Raw genomic sequence first — 24,679 nt, forward strand, 5'->3', positions numbered from 1 at the left:
ACTGTGTCATTTAAACCGCCGTTCCTCAGCTCCAAGCTCGTGGGCCAGTGCTGCGAGCGCTGCTGTTTTTTCGCGCTCTGGTTGATCAACGCAAATCCAGCACTCGGATGTATTTTGCCACCAGATTAGAATCACGCAAGCGAGAGAGGCACATCTCTGGCTTTGTAGGCACTTTATGTCACTTCTGTCGTCGAGAGGGGTGAGGCGAGTGCAAAACTCCGTAAGCTAAACTGCCTAGAGACGAGTACGCGTTCCAAAGTAACTAGGTTTGTCTATTTGGGGGAATTTACTCTGTGTGAGGAGAGCTGTGATAGTGGAGGCAAGCAGGGCCATACACGCAGACGTCTTGCCCCCAGAATAATTCGCAGAGACAGGGACACTATATTACCTAGGGTACTGAAGATGACTACACAACTATGATATACAAGCAATGAAGTTCCTTAGGATTGCTCCGTGCTACGATTGATGTGCCCCATCACCCCAGCTGAGTGCTTATGACAGCTTTTAAGTTACACGTCTTCGTTGGCAGGCTAGAAAATCGACTGTTTGTTGCTGACGTAACATCGAGGCTGCTGCGTTTTGCATGAAATCTATGAATTCGCTCCGCTGAAAAGACGGCACGTTCAACATTTGGGAGCACTTGCTCCCGGTTGTCCCACATCAGCGCGTCTGCGTACATTTATGTGAGTATCTGCGAAAGAATAGCTGCCCTTACTGGATGACTGGTTCAGGAAACAGCCCCAGAGCCCAAGCAAATGAAAATCGTCGGATCAGAGTCTCAGACGTACATCATTTTCTTTCGGGAGTGTTCGTAGGAGGGGGATTTCAAATGAACAGTCAGTGGGTTGCAAACTTGCAGCTTCAAATGGTGTTAGGCGGAAAAGCACAACGCCTCCAATGGTAAGGAAAAAAGCTTACAAGAGGACTTGTCACCGCTGAGAATCTACTGAGTATCGGTTCGTGGATGGTCCAGCTTTTTAAGTAAATTATGCCGGATGTCAGGATCTTTCCCACCCAACGACTATCACAGTAATAAACTATTGTCGCTGGAGAGTTCCTACTTAGCTCTCAGGCAAACCATTCAAGGGTAAAGGCATCAGGAAGGACCTCACAGGGACAGTCTTGAGAACCATCGTACTGCGGGAAATAGTCTCAGACACGATCAAGAACAAACCTGCTTTAGGAGAGAGTTGCTGCGAGTTGGACTCGCGGTTTAGATCTTGACGACATTTATTTAATGAATCCAAGAAGTGGGACATCGCTACGGTTTCAGTAGTGAGGCTGTCGCAGTTGAAATATTAGGGGGTTTAGTCGCAAATGGTCGAACCGGTGGTCAGCGGACCGTGACTCTCGGATAATGGTGTTTTATCGTCAGGCATTTGTATATTTCTCGTTCCAAGCAAAAGAAAGCTTACCACTGCATCTACGAACGTGTGCGACAGCTTAGTGATTCTGCCGTCGTCAGGCCTTCTGTATTGCTTAACTCAGCTACTTAGGAATTACGATTGATATGGCCCCCCAAAGCGTTCTACTGCATCGCGGTCCTGATAAAGAAGGCGCATGCACGCGTACATGCCCAGCAGACGTTGCTCATTTTAGGCATCGGTGTCTCTCCGTTATCTCTGGCACCTGTCGAAATCTGCGCCAGTTTACATATCACTGCTGCCTATAAAAAGAACATTTCGTAGATAGCGGAGGAGCCCATCTGGTGTGCTCTGCTTCGTTATCGAGGTACGCAGCAGCTCAGTGCCGTCTGTGTTTCACAGCGATCTTCGCCGGTTTATTGTCTGGTGGAAATTCATACGTATCCCTGTGTACAAGAACTCGCTAGATGACGATGACTGCCAATGGCAGTCCTTGCGTTCACTATTTCTGCCCCGTTCTTCTACCCTGTGTAAACGCTGATAGCTGTGTCATGCCACATTTCCCGATTTTGCGCCTCGACGGGGACGGTGAAAATTCATTTCAAATTTGGATGGCGCCATAGGCGATGAGTGTAGAACAGTAACTGCGACTGAAAAATTGTCTCCCTCTTTTCAGCTGTGTTGTTCCGTTTTCGCGCTAGATAGTCTTCCCCAATGTGCTTTTTTTTACGGATAGAAGTTTCTTTCTTGCCAAAAGGAGGAAAAGAAAGAAAGTACGTGCCACGAACCGATTCCTGTGTAACGTGACTAGCGGCGTCTTGGAAGGAGACAGTGTGACCTTCAAGGCCTTTGCCTTCATTTTTCTTCCTGAGGTCTTCCCCGGTTCAAGCGCTGCCTTTTCATTCCGTCCGCTTCGGACGTTTCTTAGGTGACACCCTCCCTTTCGTCAAATTTTTCCCTTATGTCTCCTTTTACCTTCTTTCTGTCTCTCTACGCTGCCTTTCCCGCCCTCCCTCTTTGAGTTATCCCCCACATTTGACAAGATGTCGACAATTGGCTGGTGAGCTCGAGCAACTGTGAGCACTTACATCAAGCGTGATTTGTGTGTTTCAGAGCATGCGTACTCCACGCCGCTGTCCTTCAAGGTACCGCGCCCAGCCCTGAGTGCCCGGTGACTGAGGCAAAATGCCTGCCTCGATGGTACTCCACAAATACGTTTGCAATGCAGTTTGCGGAGTAGGACATTTTATGTTCGGGAAGGAGGGAAGTCGAGCAAGTCTGCACGTGCTGCAGCCAGGTGTAATTACACTGAGTCCGACACTCCATCCGCCTGGTTCACCCGATGTTGATGCTTTTCCTTGGCCATATCCATTCAAAAGATGGAGACAGAAGACGCATGCTTTCCGGGATTTTTCCGTGCATCTCTCAATTCCTTTCTTCCCGGCGTCTCCTGTGGCGACAACTCCCGCTCCGTTCTGTCGAACTGCAGGGAGGGGGACGGAAAATCAACAGATTTGCTGCAGTTCATTGCCCGCCGCACCCCTGACATCGCAACGACTCGTTGCTTGCTGGAACACCCATCCCTCCTGTCGAATGCAATCCGGCTTGGTTCCCTCTAGAAAAATCCGTTCCTTTTCTTCGGTAATAATATCCAAAAGCAGAAAAACCCAAGGAGCTGATGCTGGGGGACAGCAGTCGGCACGCGGCTCAGGAAGGAAACGGTATCGACGGGCAGTGAATGCCGGAGAAGAGGAAGGCGAGCGGAACGATGAACTCGGTGACGATGGACTTCCTCGGCTTGTGCGAAAAGCGGTTGAGGTACGGACACACCAAAATTCTTCTATTTGTGTCCTCACGACACGCCCGTTTCATGTGTACCTGTGTCATCACGAACTCTCTTCTCTGTTTTTACGTGCATTCGTTTTCACACGAACACCCTACATCAAGTATGCGGAGGCATGCAAGAAAGGGGATCTCCAGCGGGGAGAAGGGGTCAGGGAAGGACTGTTTTTTTCGTGGGTCTGAAAGGAGTGTGTCTCTGTTGTGGCACCGCATATTTTTCCTCGCCGCCATGGCACTCCTAGGGGAGCAAGGGAGGCACAGAACAGCAAGAGACACATATGTGAACTACTAAGGCAACATGGTTAGAAGGCACAAAGCGATGCCTTATTCGAAGCTAGCCCTGGTCGAGAGTCCTAAATTACGGTGGACGGATCTGTATATAAGAGCTGTACAAGGCATGTCTGAGAAGCAAAGTAAACTCAGGTGTCCCACCATGGCTCTGCTTTCTCCTCGCTTCCACTCTAATAGATTGAGGGACGCACACGAAGGAGAATCGTGGTGACGGGCGTCCTGACCTCCCAAATGACACCCTACGCATCCCATATCCCCCGAAACACTTTCTAATCTGAATCTAGTTCGTCAATGTTTCTCGCAGTGAAGGGAATGTTTCAGTGCCCTGCCATGTATCTATCTATCGATCTCTAGACAGAGAGAGACAACAAGGTGTCACTAGCGACGCTCCACGTTTCTCTGAACCCTGCTAGTTGCTTGCAGGTAAGGAATGGCTCTGCGCTTCCCAGTGCATCGTGTTTTCCGTTTCTCAGTTCTGACTTTGCCATTGCGCCTCTGCCCTTCTCTTTGACTTTCCAGGCTTCTTTCTCCCCCCGTTCGTTCCCCATCTCTTTCTGGGAAGCACAAGCTGAGCAGGCGTTGCGTCTCCTTCCCTCCTTGCTGCCCTTCCACTTGGCATCTCTGCTTCTTGCGTACGCTCGGGCTGGTGTCCGTCACCCGCCTCTTGCAGCAGCGATCGTTCATCAGTTCGCTGAAATCTCGAGTCGACAGCGGTATCATCCGTTGCTTTTGTCTCCGCGTTCAATCGTGTATGCAAATGCGCTCGTGAGTAACGGAAAATCGAAGAAGCGTTCTGCGAAGCAGTGCTTGACAGGAGAGATAGAGGAAGAGCGGCAGCGCGTAGACTTTGCTGCGTTTTCAACCGTACTCCTCTCCCTCGAAAGACTCCATCTTCTTCACCACCCTCTTGTGCATGAACCAGCAGAGAGACTCCAGTGTGTGCTTCTTCATCGGCTGCAGGGAGAGTGTGATTCGTTCAGTTTCCGCCACCTCAAGCGACTGATGTTGCTGCTCGCGAAACTCTCAGCAGTTGACAGCACGCGATGTTCACGGCGTGCGGATGGCAACCCCGCAGGCGGGACCAGTCGGGGACCTGCAGAGGGCAGACAATATTCGTCAACAGACATCCAGAGACTGCGCTACGAAGAAACCGGGTGTGAGGAGGGAGAAGTAAGACGCCCGCTCGAGAATCGAGCCTTCCTCGTGGAAGTCATGGTGGCAGCAGCCGAGAAGGCACTGGAAGCTGATCGGCCTCCAGCCGACGCAGTCAAGAAGGTGACCCTTGACGACAGAGAAATGTTCCCGGTTGTCTGGTGCATAACAAGATTTGACCAAATGATTTTTTCCAAATTCGCTCGCAAACGCACGGATGTCTCGATGGGAGAAATTCCGTTGGGAGGCACTCCAAGTGAGGTTTTTCAATCCTCAGTTCGGCGCCGGGAAAGGACGCGCTCAGAGCAGGCAGACGAAGCGCACGAAACTCCGTCAAGAGACAAGACGTGTCCAGTGGATACGGAGGAAGATGATGGATTTAGTTACAAGTTTGTTCTAGGTGGCATGTCCCATCATCACCCCGAGGACGAGCTAACAAAGGACGTGGTTGATATGTACATGCAAGCTCGTGCGAAGCTGCTAAGACGTGCCACTCAAGGTGTCCGGACGATCATCGTCTCAAGACTCCGCTGTGCGCCTCTGGATGCTGCGATGGTAGGAAGGCACCTACATAGATTGAGAGCATTGCCGTGCTGGTGAAACACGCCACACTGCAAGGCTGGAAACGCTCTGTTCGCCGTGCGATAGGTCCGCCGCGGTCTCCTATATTGCAGTGGAAAGTCAGTGAACCCTTTGTGCTTCGCTGGACAGCACAAGAGAAGTTCATATGTGTCCTTAAATGTTTATAAATGCTTAAGCAATTATTACGCTTTTGATCCTGGCTCCGGAAGAACCCAATACAAAGCTGCGTTGACTCTTTGGTACTCATACCTACTGGTGTGAGGTGTTCCGATACTCTTATCTTAGGATCTCATCTGTGTGTGCTTGCCAGCCCCTTTCCGTGTTGCTTTCCCTGTAGGCGCTGGACGCGTATCTCCTCTTCAAAGATCAATATATGAGCACGAAAACGGAGCATTATTTTTCGTTTGTTGTGTCGAACGCCACCTTTGAGGAGCTTCTCACGCTTGCGGACGGTTTCAGACATTTACGCATTGCCCAGGAACGCGTATGGAATGTCTGGTGTCAGCAGGTTGAACGCCGCTTGTCGCTCCACGCGTGTCAAGACAGCAGCTGGGAAGACCGCAGAGATCCACCCCTTCGACCTCCATCGTTGGAAACTTTGCAAGCGGTGCGTGGCTGGTTTCAACTGCTGGGCCGCCCCTGTCCGCTGATAGAAGCATTGCTAGCACAGGTGACCGTGAGGGCAGAACAGTAGAAGGGCGCTGCTCTCGAAACCATGTTTCCGAAATGTTCCGCCAGAGGGCGTCATGCAAGCCGTAAACGTCCAAAAAAAATACAAATGAGCTGAAGGAAGCGACTACTTCTGTGGCAGCATATCTTGTCGCATGCGTTTTTTTAACAATCGTTTGGGCTACTTGCACACACTTTTAAAGTTAGACTGACTCTGTCTTGAACAGCGTGTCCGCGTAACAGTTTCGGAGAAAATGCCATTCCTACGGCTTCAAAAGAATGCCGGATTTTCAGGATGGATATCGCCTGCATGAGCGCAGTATCTTCGGCAAAGGCGGGACCACCGGAATATTTCGGAACACCACGGTGGCCTTCCAGCCTTACGCTGCCTATTCGAGTCTACCATGCTTGTCTCTAACACGTAGCAATCCGCAGATATTCACTGCGGTGGTAGTAGCGTGCAGCGATGACTGTCCCGTCGAGGGTCTAATACGCCAGTCGCAGTGTTATCGAGGGTTGGAGACGGACTACCTCGAAGAGCAAGGAAGCAGTTAACGGCTGATGAATCAGGTAGTTACTCTTCCTTTTTTAACGCCTGCAACCGCGTAGCAATAGTACCTGAAGTCGTTAACGGAGCAGTTGTAACTCAGTCACCGGCGACGTCTATTGTCTGCTTCTGCTTCTTGTGAGGAACGTCTCCAGATTTGCTGTCAACCATTAAAGCCCGCAGTTTATTCATAGTTACTTTATGGGAGGCTACAGATTACTAGACCCATGTGTGCTGCTGGACTGCACAGTCCTATTACACGGTGTGTTACGAATAGTCCCGGTGCTGCCTAACCACAAAGTTAACGAAGGACGAAATTAACTGTGTCGTAGGGAATATTGGGAATCGTCAGATGGGCGAACGAGCTATTGTTTAGTTGCCAGCACACGAAAGCGCAACTTCTGTGACTCCTGAACGTCGTGGCGCCCCTCGGCTTGCGTGCCACATGGGGGCGTTCAAGCCGACATCCAAGCATGCCGCACAGCTCAACACAGCTGCCAATTAGAAGAAAAAATTGATTTGTTCGAAGGCGAGATACGCAAGCCCAGTTTTAAAAATCTTGTACGCCATGGCAGGCTGTTACGACGTAGCGGCAGTAACAAGACCAAAGTTACTTTGAGTAACTGTTGCAGTAAGATGCGGGTACACATGATAACATCAATGCCAAAGGAAAAGTGTCCAGAGAGTGTTCAACAGCACATGTACTGATAATCGCCAAACAAGTTCGTATGTGGTTTGACAGTATACGTACATAGTTATGTGGTGACCATAGGCAAGCACCACATAAGCAGTGCTTGTGTAAAGATTGTTACGCCCTACATGTTATGCACATTTGCGTCTTGCTCCCAGCAGCTCGGAATAGCTTATGTGTTCTTTCTTCAGTTACTCGTTGTACTTCTTCTGGTGTGCTCTATCGTCTCAGGCGTCCTCATGGGGTACCGCGTCAACGCCTGTTGAGGAGACATTTCCTGGTTCGTTGGAAACCTTCCTAAGTAACAACTCCAAAATGTTTACTTGAGGTGGAAGAGCGCCACTTAGATACGACACGGGAGAGCCCGCTGCTGGATGTGACCCCAGCCGGAATTTCAGGTCAGACGGCTCACCGCCCATTCTATATTCTCTCGCAGCGGAAGCCTGGGAGGGCGACAAAGGCTGTCGTCCAAATTTCCACCGGAAAACACTGTCGTAGAGAAGGGGGCCCACATACACAGGGTCACCAACGAGTTCCAAAAGTGGCAGAAATCGGCGAAGTACCTCGACGATACTCTGATGTCTGTATGTGAATGACCGCTCCTGTACGAGAACCAAAATGATCGGAACAGTGCTAGTGATTGAAAGAATGAGTCAAAAGAGGAGAAGGAGGTGAAAGTGGTGCATGGGGCGTGGAACAGGAGGAAACTGAGTCGAAAGGTATGGCAGAAGACGATTACAGGGAAGTGTGGAGAAACAACGGAATGATACTCAGTCAGTGAAGTGGAGCCAGAAGGCGAAAATAAGATGAACGAAGAGCAAGGTACGGAAAGATGGAGACTTAGGTTTGACAGCACATCTCTATTTCTGCTACGGTACAACTTGCCGTACCGACTGTTCCTCGTTATGAAATGGACGTTGCCCTCTGTGGCAGCACAGGTGGCTTACTACTGGATGGCCATTATCGTACGGGTACCGAACACGAACTAAATTCTTCTACATCAGTGATCTTTAGCCATGGTTCGCCCACTCCCGGTACGCTGCGGCTACCCCGCAAATTAAGTAGAGGAGCGAAATTGAGTTGTTGAGGATCTAAGACGATACACAGTTGATCTTTGCGCCTGTTAGGTTGAAAACCAGTGGAGTGCCTAAGAGCAGAGCACGTTTCCCACCCCAACGAAACGGGCATCCCTTGTTCCACAAAAGTATACAAGGGTCCTTACCAGGGCACTGAGCCTGAACTCTCCGTTGGAAGACTCGAAGGCGTCGTTGTCATACGAAACACCGGACCAAAACGCCGCATGAATGTCGCCTTTATCTGGGAAATCGAGTGGATCTCTCAGCATGGCTTTCCCAAGCAAAATATGTCCTCCGTCTTCAGTTTCGCCAACTTTCCGGAGCTACAAGGTAACCCGTTTTGCCAAGGTACACGCATGACAAGAACCGACGGAAACGTTACAATCGTTGGCGTCTCTTCGCGGGGCGCCCGCAGGCGCTCAAAATTTCTACTTGATTCAAACAGTTCTTCTCCATTATATCTCCCTTTCGTTTTCGGCCCTCGCATTCACGACGGCAGCTGAAGGTCAGAGATGTTGTAAATGTTTTCTAGCTCTGTTACATGATATAGCAACTCTTTCCGCAAAGAAATGGTGACAACGCAGCTCGAGCAGAAATAATGGATATGTGCTGGGAAGAGCAAAATGAATCGCAACAAATATGATACCTTAACGTGCCTTATGGAGCGTGAATGTTTCGCGTTTGTAGCACTATCCGCCATCTGCCAGTCACGAAAAAACAAAAGAGTTATGGATCTCTAACAAAGTGAGGAGACTGCAATACGCCAAGGGGAACCGATGTTGACGTAGGCCATCACTTTGAAGCGTTCTTCCTTAGTGAGTGACGACGTGTAAACTCCGAGTCGTGTTTCGTTTTCGTAGCACATCTCTTTGTTGGTAATCAAAAAGTACTTACAACATCGACGACGTTCCTGTACATATGTTCGTTGTTGATTACACCGAGATTAACCCGACTTGCTTGCTTGTTCATCTCGGGGCAGAGGGTTCCAAAATTTACGGTGTAATCATAGATGAGAGAAGGCTTCTTATCCATGTATTCTCCGGGGGCGAGGGGGTCGGTAAAGGTCCCGACATATGCGTAAGCTGCAATGTCTAGTGAAGCGTGAATCAAGTTCTGAATCATGTATATGTCTCGGGATGATCCACAGCGAGTCTGAAAAGCGAGCTTGCCAGACCACCAGATCTTCATCAGAAGATTGTAGAGATCTGAAAGAAAAGGAGCAAGATTGGATATGCAGGACAAACGGAACATCTGCATGCACCTGCCTAAGTACGGTTGTAAACTCTACAAGTGTAGTGAGCTGTTTATATCGTATCTCCACTGTCTGGTCGATCCGATAATATTATGGGAATTTACTGCAAGTCCGGAAATACGAAGAACCATCAGAAGTTTGGCGTCCGAATCAGGCACGGATACACGGGACAGACGATTCCCTTGCCTCACCGGTAGCTCCGGTTTCATGGACGCGTCCTACGACTACGCCTAAAGGAGGTCGTTTTGGAGCCTCTCCCCCGGCGAAAATGCATTCGAGATCTGCTCTGCTCTCTTGTAAGTCGTCGGTCGATCTAATATCGAACGTCTTTTGACTGTCACAGTGTCCCTCAACGGAGCCTAATCCACTGCCTGAGAAATCTTCTGTGACACTCATTTCTTGGTCTAGGTCTAGGAAACTCCGGAGAATATCATCGACAAACTCAGATGCACTCCGCAAAGCCTCGTAAGGCATCTGGGCGACTTCGACAACAGGGGGAATCACCATTTGCTGAAAAAGCTCCACTGCGTGTATCAAGATTGAGAGCTCTTCTTCGACAGGCTCGAGATATTCTGTTTCATAATTGGTTTTGCTTTGGCGCAGCGTGATCGCATCTGCAACACGCTTGAGTGCGTTGGACAAGAGCTGTTCGATGACGGTAGTTTTGCCCAACAATCCTTCAGTTTGGACAGTTTCCTTCACTTCGTGTACAACGTCTTTGGTCGACGACGTCCTGCTTGGGTGTGTCACGGCCTCCACTGCTGGAGTTTCAATGGAAGCAGATTCGGTGTATTCACATACCACGTCCTGGTGGACGGCACTGAAAAACAGGATGGCTGTGCAGAAAAGCGGAAAGCAAAAACGCTTATTCGGGAGGACGGAGACCGCCATTGTAGTTTCTGTTTGCACGTGGATACGCCAAGGGTGCTGTGGCACGCTGACACGAATAAGCAAGAACACGGAGCCCTAACGGGTTGAACAGACGCGTTTAAAAACCTGGCGTGCCGAATACAAAACCAATCACCCTTGTGTAGGCAGGAAGCAGATGCCTGCTTCTTCATATATATTCAGCCTAGGCGTGTGACGACAAAAGCCACTGATGGTTCAGACATTAATATTTCTACTTTGATGCATAGGCATAGCGTCACGAAGCGAGTCAAACGTTGGACTGCAGCAGGACGTGTGAACTAAGTATTCGTCTGGTCTTATATTAGTGACACAAGGTGGGGAAACACCAAAAATGAAGAAGGCAAAAACAGGTCTTTTTTGTGCTCCTAAGATGGTTGTCGGGTCCTTCGGGGCTCGACAAAAAACAATAGTGTCCGTTTCTTTCTTCGCACTTCTGCTCAGCCTACTGCGCGTGATTTTCCGTGCTCTCAGAGGTGGGCCGGAGGTGCAGTGCGCGAGCTTCAACTAGGCTGGACAGTCGTACACACGACTGACGTTTTTTGATCAAGCCAGTGGACACACACCGTTTCTAACGAAGATAATTGCATGCATCGAGAAGAAATGTGTCAGTGATGAATAAAGGGTCCCCTCTTCTACACATATTCACATTGTGAGCGGATCCCATTCGCGGACACCCCTAGTTTTCTGCGTCGGTCGGCGATTTTTTCGTGTCCATGCTCATATGGTTAAGTACGTTTAGTCGTAGTAACGAACTGACGGGGGGGCGATTTCCTTTTCGTGGCAACAACGTTGACTGTGATTCGCAGAGCTGCAGTTCTGCGATTTATATGGTTATCGAGATGGAACGTGTATTCAATTTGCATGTCAACGAGGCTTGTTACTTCATTTCTGGATCAGGTGGTAGTGGTTCACGTTGGATGGTTCGACAATGCCTGAATTTGATGCATGTGTGCATGTGTCATATTCCAGGTAAACAGGCAGCGGTTTACCACTGCGCTGAGGGAGAGGAAGACAAGAAGCATTCACTTTCATCAACAGCATGCATCAGTTGTTTAGCGTACCATCTACCTCGGCAGGGAAGCCGTATGCTGGACGATTACTTCTTGAGTTTTAAGCCATTTAGCGGAGGCGCAAGACATTCTGAAGGCGCACATACTCATTTGGCGTCGCTGCAACACTATGTCCATCTTACGAACAAGAACCGAAAGTGACGGCAGTAGATTCGTGCCTGACAATTCATCTGAGGAGAACCCAACCTGACGTACAGAAGCGGCACCACTAACAATGATGTGCATCTCCATCAAACCTCTGTTCTGCCGCATCTTTTACTAGCCAAAGGACAAACATACCTTTCACCATTTGACAGAAGAAACGATTGTCTCCTTCAACCTACCGTTGGACTCAAGATGGCACGAAAAGCAAACAGTTATGTTCTATTCTTCTTCCTTCTTCGTCCTTTCGGTAACTGCTTTTTGCGTCAACAGCTGCATCCTTGCGGTGCGTGGTCTCTCGTCGTTATCATACAATGGGACATCCCTTCTCTAGAAGGCTCTGTAGAAGCTGCTATTATCAGAACAGAAAGACCTGTTCTGATGAGCTCTGAGGAAGACGTAGCAGCACAACCACACACCAGTTTCGCCAATGGAAGCTCGCTTGACCCTTTTCGAGCACAAGCGTTAGATAATGCACCAGAAGCGTCACCCCGAAAAGGACAAACACAAGGTCATCTTCTTTTCAGTGATACAATGATCGCTATCACGTGGGATGGCAGTCACCAACAGCCAACACCCGTTGCGGGTGAGACTACGAAAACTACTCGGGACCTTTGGTATACAGCCGGTAATTCGCCGAGAGGTGAGGAAGACGAAGACGCTAGAAGGATTGACCAAGAGGGAGCTTTCATTGACACGTCGAGTGCAGATGACAAAGGGTATATGACAGGAGACACGAACGTCGACGCCTCTTCAACCAATGACAAAATGCGAACCAAAACAAAAGCAAGGATGGAAACGAAGACAGGCAGCACCGGCAGACAAAGTAACCCCGTCTCCTTTGAAATTCAGCGAACTGCAGTGAGCGAGAATGCCGACAGAGAGAAAGACAGGATCCAAATATGTGCCAACGACCGAAAGCGGTATCGCCGTTTGGCGATAAACGAAATCACGGTTTCAAGCCTAAAGCATTTGTTCCTGCCTGGAATATATTTTGGTTCTCAGAAAATGAGAAACCCTATTTCAGGTGATTTTGCCAACTCGCGACAACCACACCATACTGTGGCTAACACTAATGTCGACCTGAACTATAATCATGGTTCATTCGGTTCCCGCGACCATGATCTAGCGATGCGAAGCGCTGCTCCTTTTGTGTCTCTCTCCGATTCGGCAGCTCACCAGCCTACAACGGCGATCCCGTCACCTACTCTCTTGCGCTTTCGCACTGATGAACGGGGCGAACAGCGTTCAGAATTGATCCCGATTGACCAGCTCGAGAGCCGCTTCCAGCAATTATCCCCTGAAGAGCGAGACATTCTCGTTAAGCATGCGACATCACGGGCATTTTCCCACCTCGAGTGGCTGTACGAATGGCAAAAAAAGTATGCTCCCACCCTTCTTCTGGTTGAACAAGGCCAAGACCAAGTAACCTCTCCTATTCCTTCTTCCTATAATGAAGAATTTGTAAGCGATGGCGTTTCATGGATTTCGAATGCCTCAGGTGATGGCACAGACATCGCCACGCCAGATGGGAAGGACGCTCGAGAGGAGACGATTATGCTATCCGCGGTTGAGGAGGCTGAAGGTATTGTGCAAGGGCAGGCGTTATGGGATGAGACTTTCATCACGTTGAAGAGGAAAAATATACCGAATATTACTTACACGGTTGACCAAGTAAACGAAGATGTTGGAATTTTTCTGGAGAGGTACAGAGACGCTGTGTGGTCGCTTCCTCTTCAGCAGATTGTAAATGCCACGCTCAATGGAGGAATCTTTCCTGCGCTCGTCGAGAGACAAGCTGCTTCTTATCCCGATCTCAAGAGAAATGTTCAGTGTAACCCAGAGTAAGAGATGGCATAACAGCCGCGCTATTGGAGAGAGGCACAAAAACGAGGTGCCCAGAGGCGTACGTGGCTGCTTCCTATCCCCCGCATCCCAACATACGGTGTTGAGTAAAGCAATCAAATAGCTTTAGTGTGCTACCATCATATAAGTGATAGAAAAGCGAATGCTTCTTTCCGTCAATGCATATGTATTCCAACGATAAGACAGTGCTCTATACGGTACAGATACGAACCCATATGTATACAGTTATGTATATATCCGGAGGCATCTACACTAGGTGTGTGGACAGAGGGTATACATGCATGCCATAGGCATATAATTCTTGTGCCTCATGGCACGCAAATAACAAGTTTTTTCTTCACCCCTAGGATGTTTCGGCCCACTGTTTTCTTGTGTTTGTGCACGCACTGTGTCTCCTTTCTCGTAAGCGTGCAGGTGTGTCAGAACCTGGGGAATTTTCTTCGCGACATCGGTACAAACATGCGCCGAGTTTTTCAAGATTCATACGCGTTTGGAATCCATAAACGGGCTGAAGAGCTAGCTGGATTTCTACATTACACAATCGTCAGTCAGACGGTCACAGAGGCGTTATTCGAATTTGTTGAACAACACGTAACCGTTGCAGCCCTTGAGGCCGTTCTGAATGCGACATCGTCGGTTATAGAAATTCCTTCGGATAGTCAGGTGTTTAAGCTGATTAATGCCCTTCTTTCTCTTGGGGGGGACTTTTATTCCCTTGCAGATATGACTGCGGTCGACTTCGAGGTACGTTTTAGGTTGGACTGGGGAGTCAGGATGGAACGCACGTTTCTCGTTTTTCGACAAGAATGTAGTTGGACCTTGTACTCATGTGTGGGCGGCAGTGACCAACACGTTGCCACCTTTCAAAGCCACAGAAAATGCGTGTGACGAAATAGATAGAACCCGCCGATAGCAGTCGTTCCCTTATTCAAGAAAGGTATTAATGTGCAGTTGCCGCGAACCAGCACGCATCTACGAAATTGGATTACACGAGACCGCTGAATCAAAGACGGTCCACATTATGGTGTGGTCTTCGAGTAGCTGATCTGACTGTGCACACCCTTTAAGGTTCAGCGCACTATGCTTCAAATCCTAAAGAAAAACATCGAGTCTCCCCTCGACTTCCCTCCACTGCTGTTGCGTTGGCCTCAGAATAAAAACATTGTCAGGTCGAAGGTACGGAATGCCTTCTACTGCCGCCTATTCAACGGACGTCTACGATTCTGCATGCCTTCCGTCATTCCGCCCACAAGCGTCGCGACCATCCCGAGAGAGACTGTGTTTGATCCGGCAACTGGATTCATCAAATTTATATACTTGATTGGGTTTCAGTTCTCTTGCGAGCAACAGGTAAGGCACCGCTGACTCCGTCTTCTTGAGGAAACACAGGGAGGAGAGCGAGATGGAAGCGGACACCGAAGAAGGCAGGTGCTGTCTCCCAGAGAGGGAAGTGGCACAACCTGGAAACTCAAGGCATGCTGTTGTGGATAACTTCCCCTGGGCATGCATCCTCCAGGCGTCGTATCGTTATCCATCGACGTTATCCAGGGGCCATTTTCAACATTCTCTCCTAAGTTTCTGGAACAAGTATTACACCTACAACCCATCACATACGAGTAGTGCAGTCAAAATGACTTTGCCAGTCCTATGTCAAAACAAACGGATATCCTGCTTTCTTTATTCAGCGTATTCCTTCTGTATTGAACACAGGGAGGCTGCTTCGCCGATATTTCTATCGAAGGGAGCAATTTCGATGGATTTTACGTCTTGGCTGCAGTCGGTACCTCAGGATTTCCTGTCTACGCCGCCTTCCGCGAGTTCCAAAATTTTCCTGAACTTAGACGGTTATATCTGTGGCAGGGATTAAGGCCTTCGGTTGTCGACGCATCTCAGGCATCATGGGCCGCAATCACGCCGTTCTTCCCAGAATCGTATTATGCAGCCACTCGAGTAAGGTGACTCGAAGACGGAAACAATTCATGAGTCAAACTGGCATTCAGTCACACGAGTGTGTGAGAACGTCTCCGTCATATGTTGACAGAGAAATAAGGAATATGTACCCTTACACGTGCTCGTGTCTTCATGTGACTGACGAAGATGTCGCTTTCTTATTCAGGGTCAGCTTTTCCCGTTCGCGTCCCTCGCCAGTTTGTCACCCCCAAACAACTGCTCGGATTTGCCTCCAGTACCTTTTGGAGACACAACTACAAATTTTCCGGCTTGTTTGAACGTCACTGCACAGTGGGTTGTAGGACGGGTGGCGGCCTTCGGAAACTGTAACGGATTCCTTTATTCCCACGTATGCGTTTTTCCTGCAATTGTCGAAACATTTCCAACCAGCAATCCGGAAACATGGTCAGTGCAAGAGACAAGCTCTTCCACGCCCGGCCCTTCCTCTCCCTCTCCAGGTGAACCGGGGCCCAGTCCCCCTGGCGGTGGCGTCCCTCCCGGCGGTTCCCCCTCTAGACTACTCGCGAGACATGGTGAGACTGCAGCGGAGATTGCTACTGGGGGGTCTATAGACAAACTAAAAAGCATCGAAGATGAAGGAGTACACTACACACGAGACAACATGCACACAAACGAGTTAAAGAAGTTTGGGGGGCTGAACGGGGAACACGTGGGTTACCTGCCACCATTCGCCGGTGATACCGGTGACAAAAGCTGGACAGACAAGAAGAAGATGCGAGTTTTTCTGAAGGGTGACGAGTTGAAGAAGGAGACTGAGAAGCTCAATCTGTTGTCTGGCACGAATGGGCGGCGTTTTCAGTCCGCCGTCCCAGTACACAGATCCCAGTTTATCGATGGATTCAGCGGTCAGCTGGACATCTATATTCCCCCATTCCTGCACATCCCCATAGATATATGGTGAGGCCACAGGGAACGGAAACAAGGCAAGCAAACGCGGGCAGCATCGAGGCAAATGCAGATTACACCTTACAAACGCTACGTCTTTGAAAATAGTTTTTATTAACCCGCGATGCGCATCGCTGCAAGGGTTGTCAACGTCAAGTCGCCGTGCTGGCGCCCACGACCGGTTTCGACAGCCCAACTGAAACCTAAGTGAGCGACTGATTTTCATCTAGAAATATGCTGTCGGCAAACAGAGAATCTTGTTTTCTGTGCTGCCGCTTTTCGTCTTCGAAAGAATGACAGTGGAGCGCTCATGCGAGTTGAATTTGTCGACTTGACGACGTGTTGTGTCGGTTCGACGGCGTTGAGCGGTCAACGCCACTGTAATGCGGATTTGTTTTTGTAATGCTTTTGTATCTCAGAATGAATAGTGTATTAAACTGTTCCGCACCCGAAGCAGTTTACGATAACTAGTCCCAGGTGAAACCCTATTGAAAATGCATCTTGCTCGTGGAATCATCTGCTGGGCTACATTGCCTGAACATACGCCTGACAGGTAGTGGCAGCTCATCTCGTACATTGTACATGCAGTGCTAAACAACAGTATGTTGTTGTGCAGGCGATGCTATCGTTGCTTTTTCCGGTTCGTCCAGTTTACATGCAAGCGAGGCAACTATTGTCACTGGTAGAGGTAGAAAGCAGGTCACATCATCATGACGTTACGCTAGTTTTGAGACCACATAGCACGTTGGAAAAATATTCTCCAGACGAACTATGGAGGAATGGATCTAAAGGGGTATATCTGGGAGAATGCGTTGGACGGCAGACCAGTTGAACCCGGTCTATGGAAGCAGCAAAACAATTTTTATCACAGTATACAGGTCTTTTTGCGCGGCCAACGTGCCCAAAACTATTCTTGTCATGCCCCTGCGCGTTAGACGTCAAAACAAATGTAACGTTGGGATGCATTATGCGCTGTACGTCTTCGCGGCTCCCATCCTTTTCTATTGCTTGCAAACCTCCTGCCACCTGCAGCCCCTGCTTTCGTGCAATGGAGAAGACAAGTACTCGACCCAACCTCAATGGTTTCTCTTCATTTCAGAGCCTTGGCTGCCCCAAGTTCAACCCACTAGTAAACGTCTTCTCCGACAAGCTGTACTGCTTGGCGGTGAACACCTCTCTCCATCATTTATCACAAACACCTTCCCCCTCTGAAATACACGACCTATGTGGTATCGTATCTATCTTGGATTCAAGTAGTACATTCCAGTATACTGATTTTGCAGTTACGGATGGCACATGATATTTTGCCATCCATGCATCTCAGAGGACGGAAATAGTGCCATCACTTAAGAGCTGCTACTGGCAAACAATGAAATTGTTAAGGGAGCACCACGAAACCTCCCACACGAATGAAGCTCCATAGACCACACACACAATATTGTATCGATAGAATCATGCCCGTAGGGAAGTAAAGGAGTATATTGAAGTACAGTACATGGAACTATCAGGGAATTGAGAATCTTGCTTTTTAAAATAACAGAACAACATTTACACGCCTCAACGTCACAAACACTGGGGTAGCCTTCTTCAGCACACATCATCGGATGAAAAAAATTCCCTGAGAGTCGTGTCGAACTTTTCGGTGTCCAGAAAAGCGGTTGTTAAAGGTGCGGTGAAGAAACGGTGCTCACCGCTCAGGACATCATCAGGCACTATACCACGCATGCGTCCTCCAACAAGTGACGTGAGCGAGGAAGCCGTTCCGAAGCCAAAATCTGTCAGCAGTAAAAGAAACAAGTACAAATGGCAAACGTTTCAGTCCCGGGAACACAGAATGAAATGACTCTACTGCCGCTTCGTTTGCTCTCACCCGCTCAAGCGTATGGACGCGCACGTCAGGTCGAATAAATCAAGGTGAAAGTAGAGACAGACATGCCACCACACTTACAACAAGAAACGCTGGAATACGTGAAATTGGCAACGCACGTAATGGCTGTGCGGTTTCCGGGCTCCAGCATTGTTTAGAGCGATGTTCCTTCATAACCAACCACGGATTTCCTGTCCCCGTAACTCAGCTTTGAGCCTTGGAACACCTCTGTGAACTGAAGGCAAATTGATTCCGGACCGGTCGTGCGGACGACAGACTGTCACAACGGTACCGACTTAGATTTACTGTCATAAAAGAACCCACATAAAAGCGGGCATATAAGGATTAGTTCACAATGTTGGATTCAAGCCGATGCACTGGCTAAAATCTCACTTTTCTCCGAGAAAGCGTACTCCCTTACCACTTTTATCTTTTCTAGGAACCAGGCGGTAGAGATTGTCATCGGTCACGATTAAGCTTGAGTAACGACCTTGATTTGGATATGTCTCGCTCCACCGAGGCGAGAACCACCTCTCAAGAGTATCCTCATCAAAATAGTCGTCATCCATGGGAAGGTCGATGAACCTAAAAGCGTCACACAAACCAGTGCAAAATAAGATACGTGCCGCGATGCCACCGATGCTCATGCTTCTCAAACCACGTTGAAAAACTGTATTTGTGCATACGATAGAAGTGGCCGGACCCTAGAGGAAAATGTTGTTTTTGTAGACGAGCAGACGAATGTGCTGAAGTGCCCGTACGATACATTTGGATGATGGGAAAGTCCCCACGATGGCTCATAATATTATGAGCAGATTCTGACTTCGTAACAGAGATGGAAAATGGCAACTGAAATTAAACAGCGCCAGCCTTCAGAGCAGTACGAACTTGCTTTTGCTTGGCCCTACCCGCGATCCACCTTGATACACAACATCGAAGAGATCTTGCTTGACACCTCGCCACCCCCCATTCCTCGCACGATATCCAATTTCTGCGACTCGCTTTCGTAGCACCAAGCCTTGACACCTGCGCTCAAAACCGCAACAAAACTGCACAGTTGCATCACACGCCAGAACTGCTCCACTGGTACAGCTCAAAACTAAAAGAATCACGCACTGGACGACCGTCTCTCATTGGTTTTAGTTCACACACAAGCTGCCCGATAACCGCTGTGTGCCTGCCTATGAGGAGGCTTTGTCATCGGCATCTGAGGCCTATAAGCAGCACTATATATTCACTGTCCCTCCTAGGTTTCGTCTCTCACAGCGAGAGATAGGCCACGTTTTGCCGGCGTTGAGTGCAACCAGTACTAAAGACATACAGCAGCGCGCAACGCAAGTCCCAAAATAACGAAACGCTTTCGAATCGTGGTAGACTCACAAGTTTGTAGTTCCCTAGGTAGACATATGTCGGCACACAAATAGATGCGCAGTGCACCACTGGACGGTGAAGTTAATGGCGTTGACACTGTCGTAACGGCACCTACCGGAGCGAGCGAACGCGGAGAGCACTGTTGCTGCGATCGCGCGATCCTGTTTCAGAGCCTTCCGTGGAAAATCAGGCACGTCTCCTTTGATTTTTCCTGTCCGCAGTGAAGGATTGCATAAGACCTGTAAGAGTCTGGTAAATATCAGCTGACGAAGCCTGAGAGAAAATCCGAAAAAGTAGATCATGTTCCACAAGAAAACGCGTTACGCAGTCCTTCGACTGAAGAAAGGTACAGGCGCAGGACGGGACTATGTTTGGCACTTCTTGCCACCACAATGCTTCATCTAACGGGACACCATTCCCAAATGAATGCCCTAAACCCCTTAATCTTGCGCGCGAGATTGGCCGCTGCACACATGCATCGAAAAAAAATATAGCGAGCCCTTCGGGGCACAGTTCAGTCATGCCACTTAGCAAGAGAAGAGAATTGCTGTTATCCTATGCGTGACGGAGAGCCTCGATTTTTACCGTCTCCTGGTGTTTCCATGCTGAGAGATATCGAAGAGCACGTAAGTACAACAGACATAACATATGTGTGTCAAATAATTCAGAAAACAAGCAAGAAACCGTCTGGTTGCTCGAAGTTGTTTGTGCTAAAACTGCACCTTGAAAATAACCTACCTATTGAGACGAGGGGCCTGACGAATGACAGCCCAGCGTATGAGATCTTGGGCAGTGGCGCGGGGAAGCTCAAAAAGTGCCTTTAGCCGCCTCCAGATTGATAAAATGCTCCCACTATTGAGGAGAATCTCCAGCTGTAGGTCGCCTCGTCTGTAAAGGGCATATAGAGACGTTAGATACTCCTGTCCGCCATCGGAGCCTTCTGCAATCGCATCTCCTTGGGCCATACGGGCAGCCAAACTGAATGGGTCGTCAGATGAACGTAAGTCCGATGCGACTTTCTGGGAACTTTTGGGTGCTGCGGAGGAGAGAAAATAATGACAAAGAGAACGCTTGACTGAAACATTTTATCATTATGATTGTGCGCGGAAGGCTCATTGGTGTCTCTATATCGCTCTGCGAGAACATGAACCAGCATATTCTTCACCACCGTCAGCACGAATCGATCTCGTGTACATGCAACGCTGTTGTAAAAATGTCATATTCGACTCAGCCGCACCAGAACTGCTAACGGTAACCCTTGTACACCACTTGTGAAGAATTAAAACAATAACAATCGTCACAGAACCGTATATGATTTCATTGTGCGGCATGCACCAGGTCTGCACACCAGACTCACGTTGTTGTCCGAGACTGGGGATGGGTCGAGGCGGCGTGGCCGTAGGCAAAATAAGGGCTTCCTTGATGTAAGTGAAACGGTCGCGGCCCGATTCTACAATAAACTCGACGAGAAATTCCAGAGTGTCTGTGAGAAACTGTGCACTCTCTCGCCTGAAATTATCAAGCTCCCGCACGTCCTTCTTCATATTCAGCAGGTCCATTCGCACTGCATCCAACTCCCCTAACGCATGCGAAGAGCAGCACACGCAAAGCAACACAGTTCTCGAAGATGGTGGCTCCCATTGCAAAGGCTCACAACAGTCATCACCCTAAAGCACCGTCAGAGGAGCACGGCTAAACTTGCTGGATTTCAGTATCTTGCCCGGTGTCCATGCCTGCTCGAAAGCAGTGTTACTAAAACTGGTAGGGTACAGCACGCAAAGAACAAATCGAGAACTTAGGCACAAACGCCTGGCTAGTAGAGGATCAAAGATGAAAGTGTGTGCGTTCTTAGGCCTACATCTGAACGCGAAAAACGCCCCACGAAAACCGGGAATATCACAAATACCGGGTTCCGATATGCACATTTTCCTCCATACATGGCTAGCATTGGATCCTGGTTGCACTATTTCCTGTACTGAACAAAAACAATGTTGCAGCAGAAAAGGGTCAAGGGTGTCGTGTTGCATCCACAACGGACTTCACGCGTTGTGACACGAGTCACGAGTGGCTTTAGGTCGTAGACTCACAGAAAAGTACTTATTCCTATGAAATGGATGAAGCAACTTTCGACCTTTTCTCTCTCTGAGAACGAGGATATAAGCGCTTTGGTTCCTCTTGGAATCTCACCAACAATAGCGAGAAGGACGGACGCCGCAACTGTGACGGGGAGGCATTGTGCATTGCATTCAAGCAGCTCTTCAACCCTAAGAATCTGGAAAATGTGTGCCAGATTGCACTCATCAACAATGCTGGCCCCTAGTGACTTGTGCATGTACTTGCTCTGTAAGCCGAGCCCGGTTCTGTTCAAGTGTTTCTCGATGTACCGCCCGAGGTACGCCTTGCCAGCCCCGTAGTAATGTGCAAAAGTGGGGTCACGCGAGCAAACAAGACGCATGTCTAGCGAAGAGGTCAGGAGTCCTCGACATTTTGCAATGTCCAAGCGCTCCGCCAGCGAAGAAACAAGAAACTCAAACTCTCCCTTGAGGATCCACGCCATCGTTACGCCAGATGGAAGAGAACCACAACAAATTCCATGGAAGAAAAGGCAGAGTCCCCAAGCAGCGAGGCCACAACCAAACCAACTCGTAGGCGTAACGCACACTGGATATCTGCGTAGGTATAGAGGTATCTTGGTTTAGTCGGTGCTATGTCCGGCCTTTCCTGGTCCGGAGAAAAAGCCGCGTTCATGTGGCCTCGTTTTTACAGCCACGGCTACCAGGAATTGTGTAGCACCAGAGGACTCGCACGGAGTAGGACTGTCATGTAGAAGTTTCTGTAAACACGAATCAAAGCAGGAGATAAACTGAGGAACGCGCAAACGTGCAAAAATTGCAATGGAGAGTTGACCGGGAATCTGTGGCGCGTCACGCGCGAGCCGTAAGCCGCAGAAGCCGCAGCGTACGGGCACGTATCTTTATAATGGCCTATACGTCTACGGCAGTTTCAGTGAACCATGTGGACCGATCCCGGGTGGAAGCTCCAGTTGGTGAAACTATAATGAGGGGAATGAAAATGCGAGGTGAGCTGGGAAGGAGAAGTAACTGACTCAGAGGAGTCTCTGATATGACGTGCATGTGGAATCACCTCCCACTCCTCGTCCGCACCTTGACACGATCTCGCTGGCCGCACCAAACAACACCGGGTTTTTGCTCAAGTTCCAAAGACACCCGCTCCAAAATGAGGACACAAGTTTTCAATTGCGATGGTCCTGCAAAAGCACGATCGTAGCCTCAGGAAAGGTCATGACACACACAAAACCTCCTTCGAAACTCGTAGCTTGCCTGGAGAATCGACTTCACCTCGGGACCAGCTAGCCGCAGAGACGCATGCCCGAACCATGTGGCACAAACTAGGGCGGGTCTGTCACCAGTCAACGGACCGACAAAGATTCAGAGCAAATCAGGGCACAAAATTTTTTTCTGATCCGTTGACGAACCTGAGAGCTTGGCTCGAAGCCATGCGCATGTAAAAGTAGCAGCTCCTATGACCGCTTTGAGCCGGCTACACGGGTAGAGCAAGTTCGCCTTCCATTAATGGCTGCTATGTAGAGGTGCTGCTAGAGTCGGGGGTGGTTAATTTTTACGATTTTCGCGTAGTCAAACTTCATGGCGTTAGAAGTTCAGTGAGAGGCAGAGAAATCATGTGGTCTTTCAGGAAAATTTTTACTTGAGGTGTGGGCACGATGAGGTCTCAGGCAGTGGGGCTCTTGTACTCCGCCACAACAGAGTCATTTTGACAAGCATTGCCTGCCGTCTGAGCAGCAGAGCCATCGCGGGAGGAAACATGAGGTTATCCACCTTCCGCTTGTTCTTTAGAAAAGGGACAGTGACATCGAGATGCAGCAGCGCAGAAGTGGCGTAAGTCGGAAAGCGATCAGAAAAGAATTAGCAGGCTTCGGGATCTCCGCCGAACCCTCCGCTACACGTTCCCTTCGAATATCCTACACTTCTGCTTAGTCTGCAACATGCCCACTGAATAATATCTTCCCTAAAATGGGATTTTTGTAGGGACATCGAGGTATTTTAAGACTTGGCAAATAGGATACGCACTTCGTCGCGCCTCCGTCTAGGCAGTTTTTAATGTATGACGCAGTTGATCGTAGATGGTTCAAGTCTGTCTGCTTCACTTGAATTACATCGACAGAGCGAACATCATCCTTTGTTTGTGAATATCGTTCTTCTCTTGTCCACGTATAGGTAATCCTGATATTACGGCCGAGTGCATTCCAGGCACCATTTTGCCTGCCCCTTGACGTTCTTGAACGCTGGGGGACAAGGACTTCCGGAGTCAGAGAAAAACGATTCTGGTTATTCCCGAAGTGTGGTACGGTGGAGCGCTATTTACTGGGTTGAGGATTCAAGTACACGGAAGGTTTTCGATACTATTACAACACTGTCAAAAGGGTCAAAACCGTCACCAGCGACGGAGTCGTGCAAGTGCCTTGCACTCCGTTGTTGCTTTTTGGTAGGAGCTACGCAGTCAAAGGCGGTGCAGAAAAACTTATCAAGGCAGTGCCGCCGAATGAGCGCATCACACGGACAGGTAGGCAAAGAAAATCTTCATGCATCCAAGACAAGCGGAGGATAGATTGTTTCTTTGCAAACTTTCTGGTCACTACAGCCAAAGTGGCACACCCAGTCCAAATAACAATCGGACTAAACCTCGTGTTTGGCCGACACATGTACGAATAATACAGAAAACGAGCATGGATTACTCTATGGCCGATGTAGACGTTAAATGCTTCGAGGACGGCAATTGACCATAGGTTAGTTCTGGCTGTGTTGACCTTGTCTAAGCACAGCGAATACATGCGTCTCTACGATACGAATGCTGCCACTTGAAAAACACGAGGGCATGTTCGCTTTTGCGGCATTTCAGGTGACAATGGGGATTGGGGAAGACCTCTGATTTACTCTGTTTGACCTTTGCATTCAAATGCGATTTAGCGTGATCTAAACACACACGGAAAACTTGAAGTGATGTTGCATTTTGGACAGGCGCGCCATCGACCCAAATGAACCAGACGACAAAACAATTTTCCACGGCACGGGGGCAACACTGCCGCGTCTACTG

The 24,679-nt window shown here is 49.0% G+C and overlaps 5 protein-coding genes across 5 annotated transcripts; 3 read left to right on the forward strand and 2 right to left on the reverse strand.

Moving 5' to 3' along the window:
* Nucleotides 1-1,671: 1,671 nt before the first annotated feature.
* Nucleotides 1,672-6,154, forward strand: TGME49_209460 (hypothetical protein). The gene is made up of 3 exons (XM_002369654.2): nt 1,672-3,182; nt 4,017-5,204; nt 5,569-6,154. The coding sequence occupies exons 1-3, from the start codon at nt 2,550-2,552 to the stop codon at nt 5,923-5,925; spliced, it is 2,178 nt and encodes a 725-aa protein (XP_002369695.2). The 5' UTR covers nt 1,672-2,549; the 3' UTR covers nt 5,926-6,154.
* A 787-nt stretch (nt 6,155-6,941) lies between these two features.
* TGME49_209470 (hypothetical protein) lies at nt 6,942-11,356 on the reverse strand. The gene is made up of 4 exons (XM_002369655.2): nt 9,658-11,356; nt 9,109-9,419; nt 8,361-8,537; nt 6,942-7,740 (listed from the first exon to the last, which is right to left on the reverse strand). The coding sequence occupies exons 1-4, from the start codon at nt 10,355-10,357 to the stop codon at nt 7,366-7,368; spliced, it is 1,563 nt and encodes a 520-aa protein (XP_002369696.1). The 5' UTR covers nt 10,358-11,356; the 3' UTR covers nt 6,942-7,365.
* A 764-nt stretch (nt 11,357-12,120) lies between these two features.
* On the forward strand, nt 12,121-13,434 carry TGME49_209480 (hypothetical protein; the record flags this gene model as incomplete). The annotated part of the gene is made up of 1 exon (XM_002369656.1): nt 12,121-13,434. One exon carries the CDS (start codon nt 12,121-12,123, stop codon nt 13,432-13,434), a length of 1,314 nt encoding a protein of 437 aa, XP_002369697.1.
* Nucleotides 13,435-13,573: 139 nt separating this feature from the next.
* Nucleotides 13,574-17,399, forward strand: TGME49_209485 (hypothetical protein). Its single transcript, XM_018779465.1, has 4 exons — nt 13,574-14,196; nt 14,605-14,802; nt 15,163-15,402; nt 15,569-17,399. The coding sequence occupies exons 1-4, from the start codon at nt 13,801-13,803 to the stop codon at nt 16,322-16,324; spliced, it is 1,590 nt and encodes a 529-aa protein (XP_018638440.1). The 5' UTR covers nt 13,574-13,800; the 3' UTR covers nt 16,325-17,399.
* Nucleotides 17,008-22,831, reverse strand: TGME49_209490 (hypothetical protein). Its single transcript, XM_002369657.2, has 7 exons — nt 21,734-22,831; nt 20,904-21,125; nt 20,285-20,582; nt 19,662-19,819; nt 19,084-19,201; nt 18,597-18,760; nt 17,008-18,083 (listed from the first exon to the last, which is right to left on the reverse strand). The coding sequence occupies exons 1-7, from the start codon at nt 22,101-22,103 to the stop codon at nt 17,896-17,898; spliced, it is 1,518 nt and encodes a 505-aa protein (XP_002369698.1). The 5' UTR covers nt 22,104-22,831; the 3' UTR covers nt 17,008-17,895.
* Nucleotides 22,832-24,679: the final 1,848 nt, after the last annotated feature.

This window comes from Toxoplasma gondii, chromosome Ib (genome assembly GCF_000006565.2).
Source record: "Toxoplasma gondii ME49 chromosome Ib, whole genome shotgun sequence".
Classification (NCBI taxonomy): Eukaryota; Apicomplexa; class Conoidasida; order Eucoccidiorida; family Sarcocystidae; genus Toxoplasma; species Toxoplasma gondii.

Bases quoted from the DNA above. Each gene is read 5' to 3' on its own strand.
- TGME49_209485 (XM_018779465.1), top strand. From the start codon at position 13,801: ATGTTTCGGCCCACTGTTTTCTTGTGTTTGTGCACGCACTGTGTCTCC. The intron at 14,803-15,162 runs GTAAGGCACCGC...TATTGAACACAG, and splicing joins AGTTCTCTTGCGAGCAACAG to GGAGGCTGCTTCGCCGATAT. The intron at 15,403-15,568 runs GTAAGGTGACTC...TTTCTTATTCAG, and splicing joins CGTATTATGCAGCCACTCGA to GGTCAGCTTTTCCCGTTCGC.
- TGME49_209490 (XM_002369657.2), bottom strand. From the start codon at position 22,103: ATGGCGTGGATCCTCAAGGGAGAGTTTGAGTTTCTTGTTTCTTCGCTG. The intron at 19,820-20,284 runs GTAGGTTATTTT...ATTTTCTCTCAG, and splicing joins CAGGCCCCTCGTCTCAATAG to GCTTCGTCAGCTGATATTTA. The intron at 19,202-19,661 runs GTAGGTGCCGTT...TTTTGAGCGCAG, and splicing joins CTCCGCGTTCGCTCGCTCCG to GTGTCAAGGCTTGGTGCTAC.
- TGME49_209470 (XM_002369655.2), bottom strand. From the start codon at position 10,357: ATGGCGGTCTCCGTCCTCCCGAATAAGCGTTTTTGCTTTCCGCTTTTC. The intron at 9,420-9,657 runs GTGAGGCAAGGG...CTTTTCTTTCAG, and splicing joins CCATGAAACCGGAGCTACCG to ATCTCTACAATCTTCTGATG. The intron at 8,538-9,108 runs GTAAGTACTTTT...GTTACCTTGTAG, and splicing joins ACAGGAACGTCGTCGATGTT to CTCCGGAAAGTTGGCGAAAC.
- TGME49_209460 (XM_002369654.2), top strand. From the start codon at position 2,550: ATGCCTGCCTCGATGGTACTCCACAAATACGTTTGCAATGCAGTTTGC. The intron at 3,183-4,016 runs GTACGGACACAC...TTGACTTTCCAG, and splicing joins TTGTGCGAAAAGCGGTTGAG to GCTTCTTTCTCCCCCCGTTC. The intron at 5,205-5,568 runs GTAGGAAGGCAC...CTTTCCCTGTAG, and splicing joins CGCCTCTGGATGCTGCGATG to GCGCTGGACGCGTATCTCCT.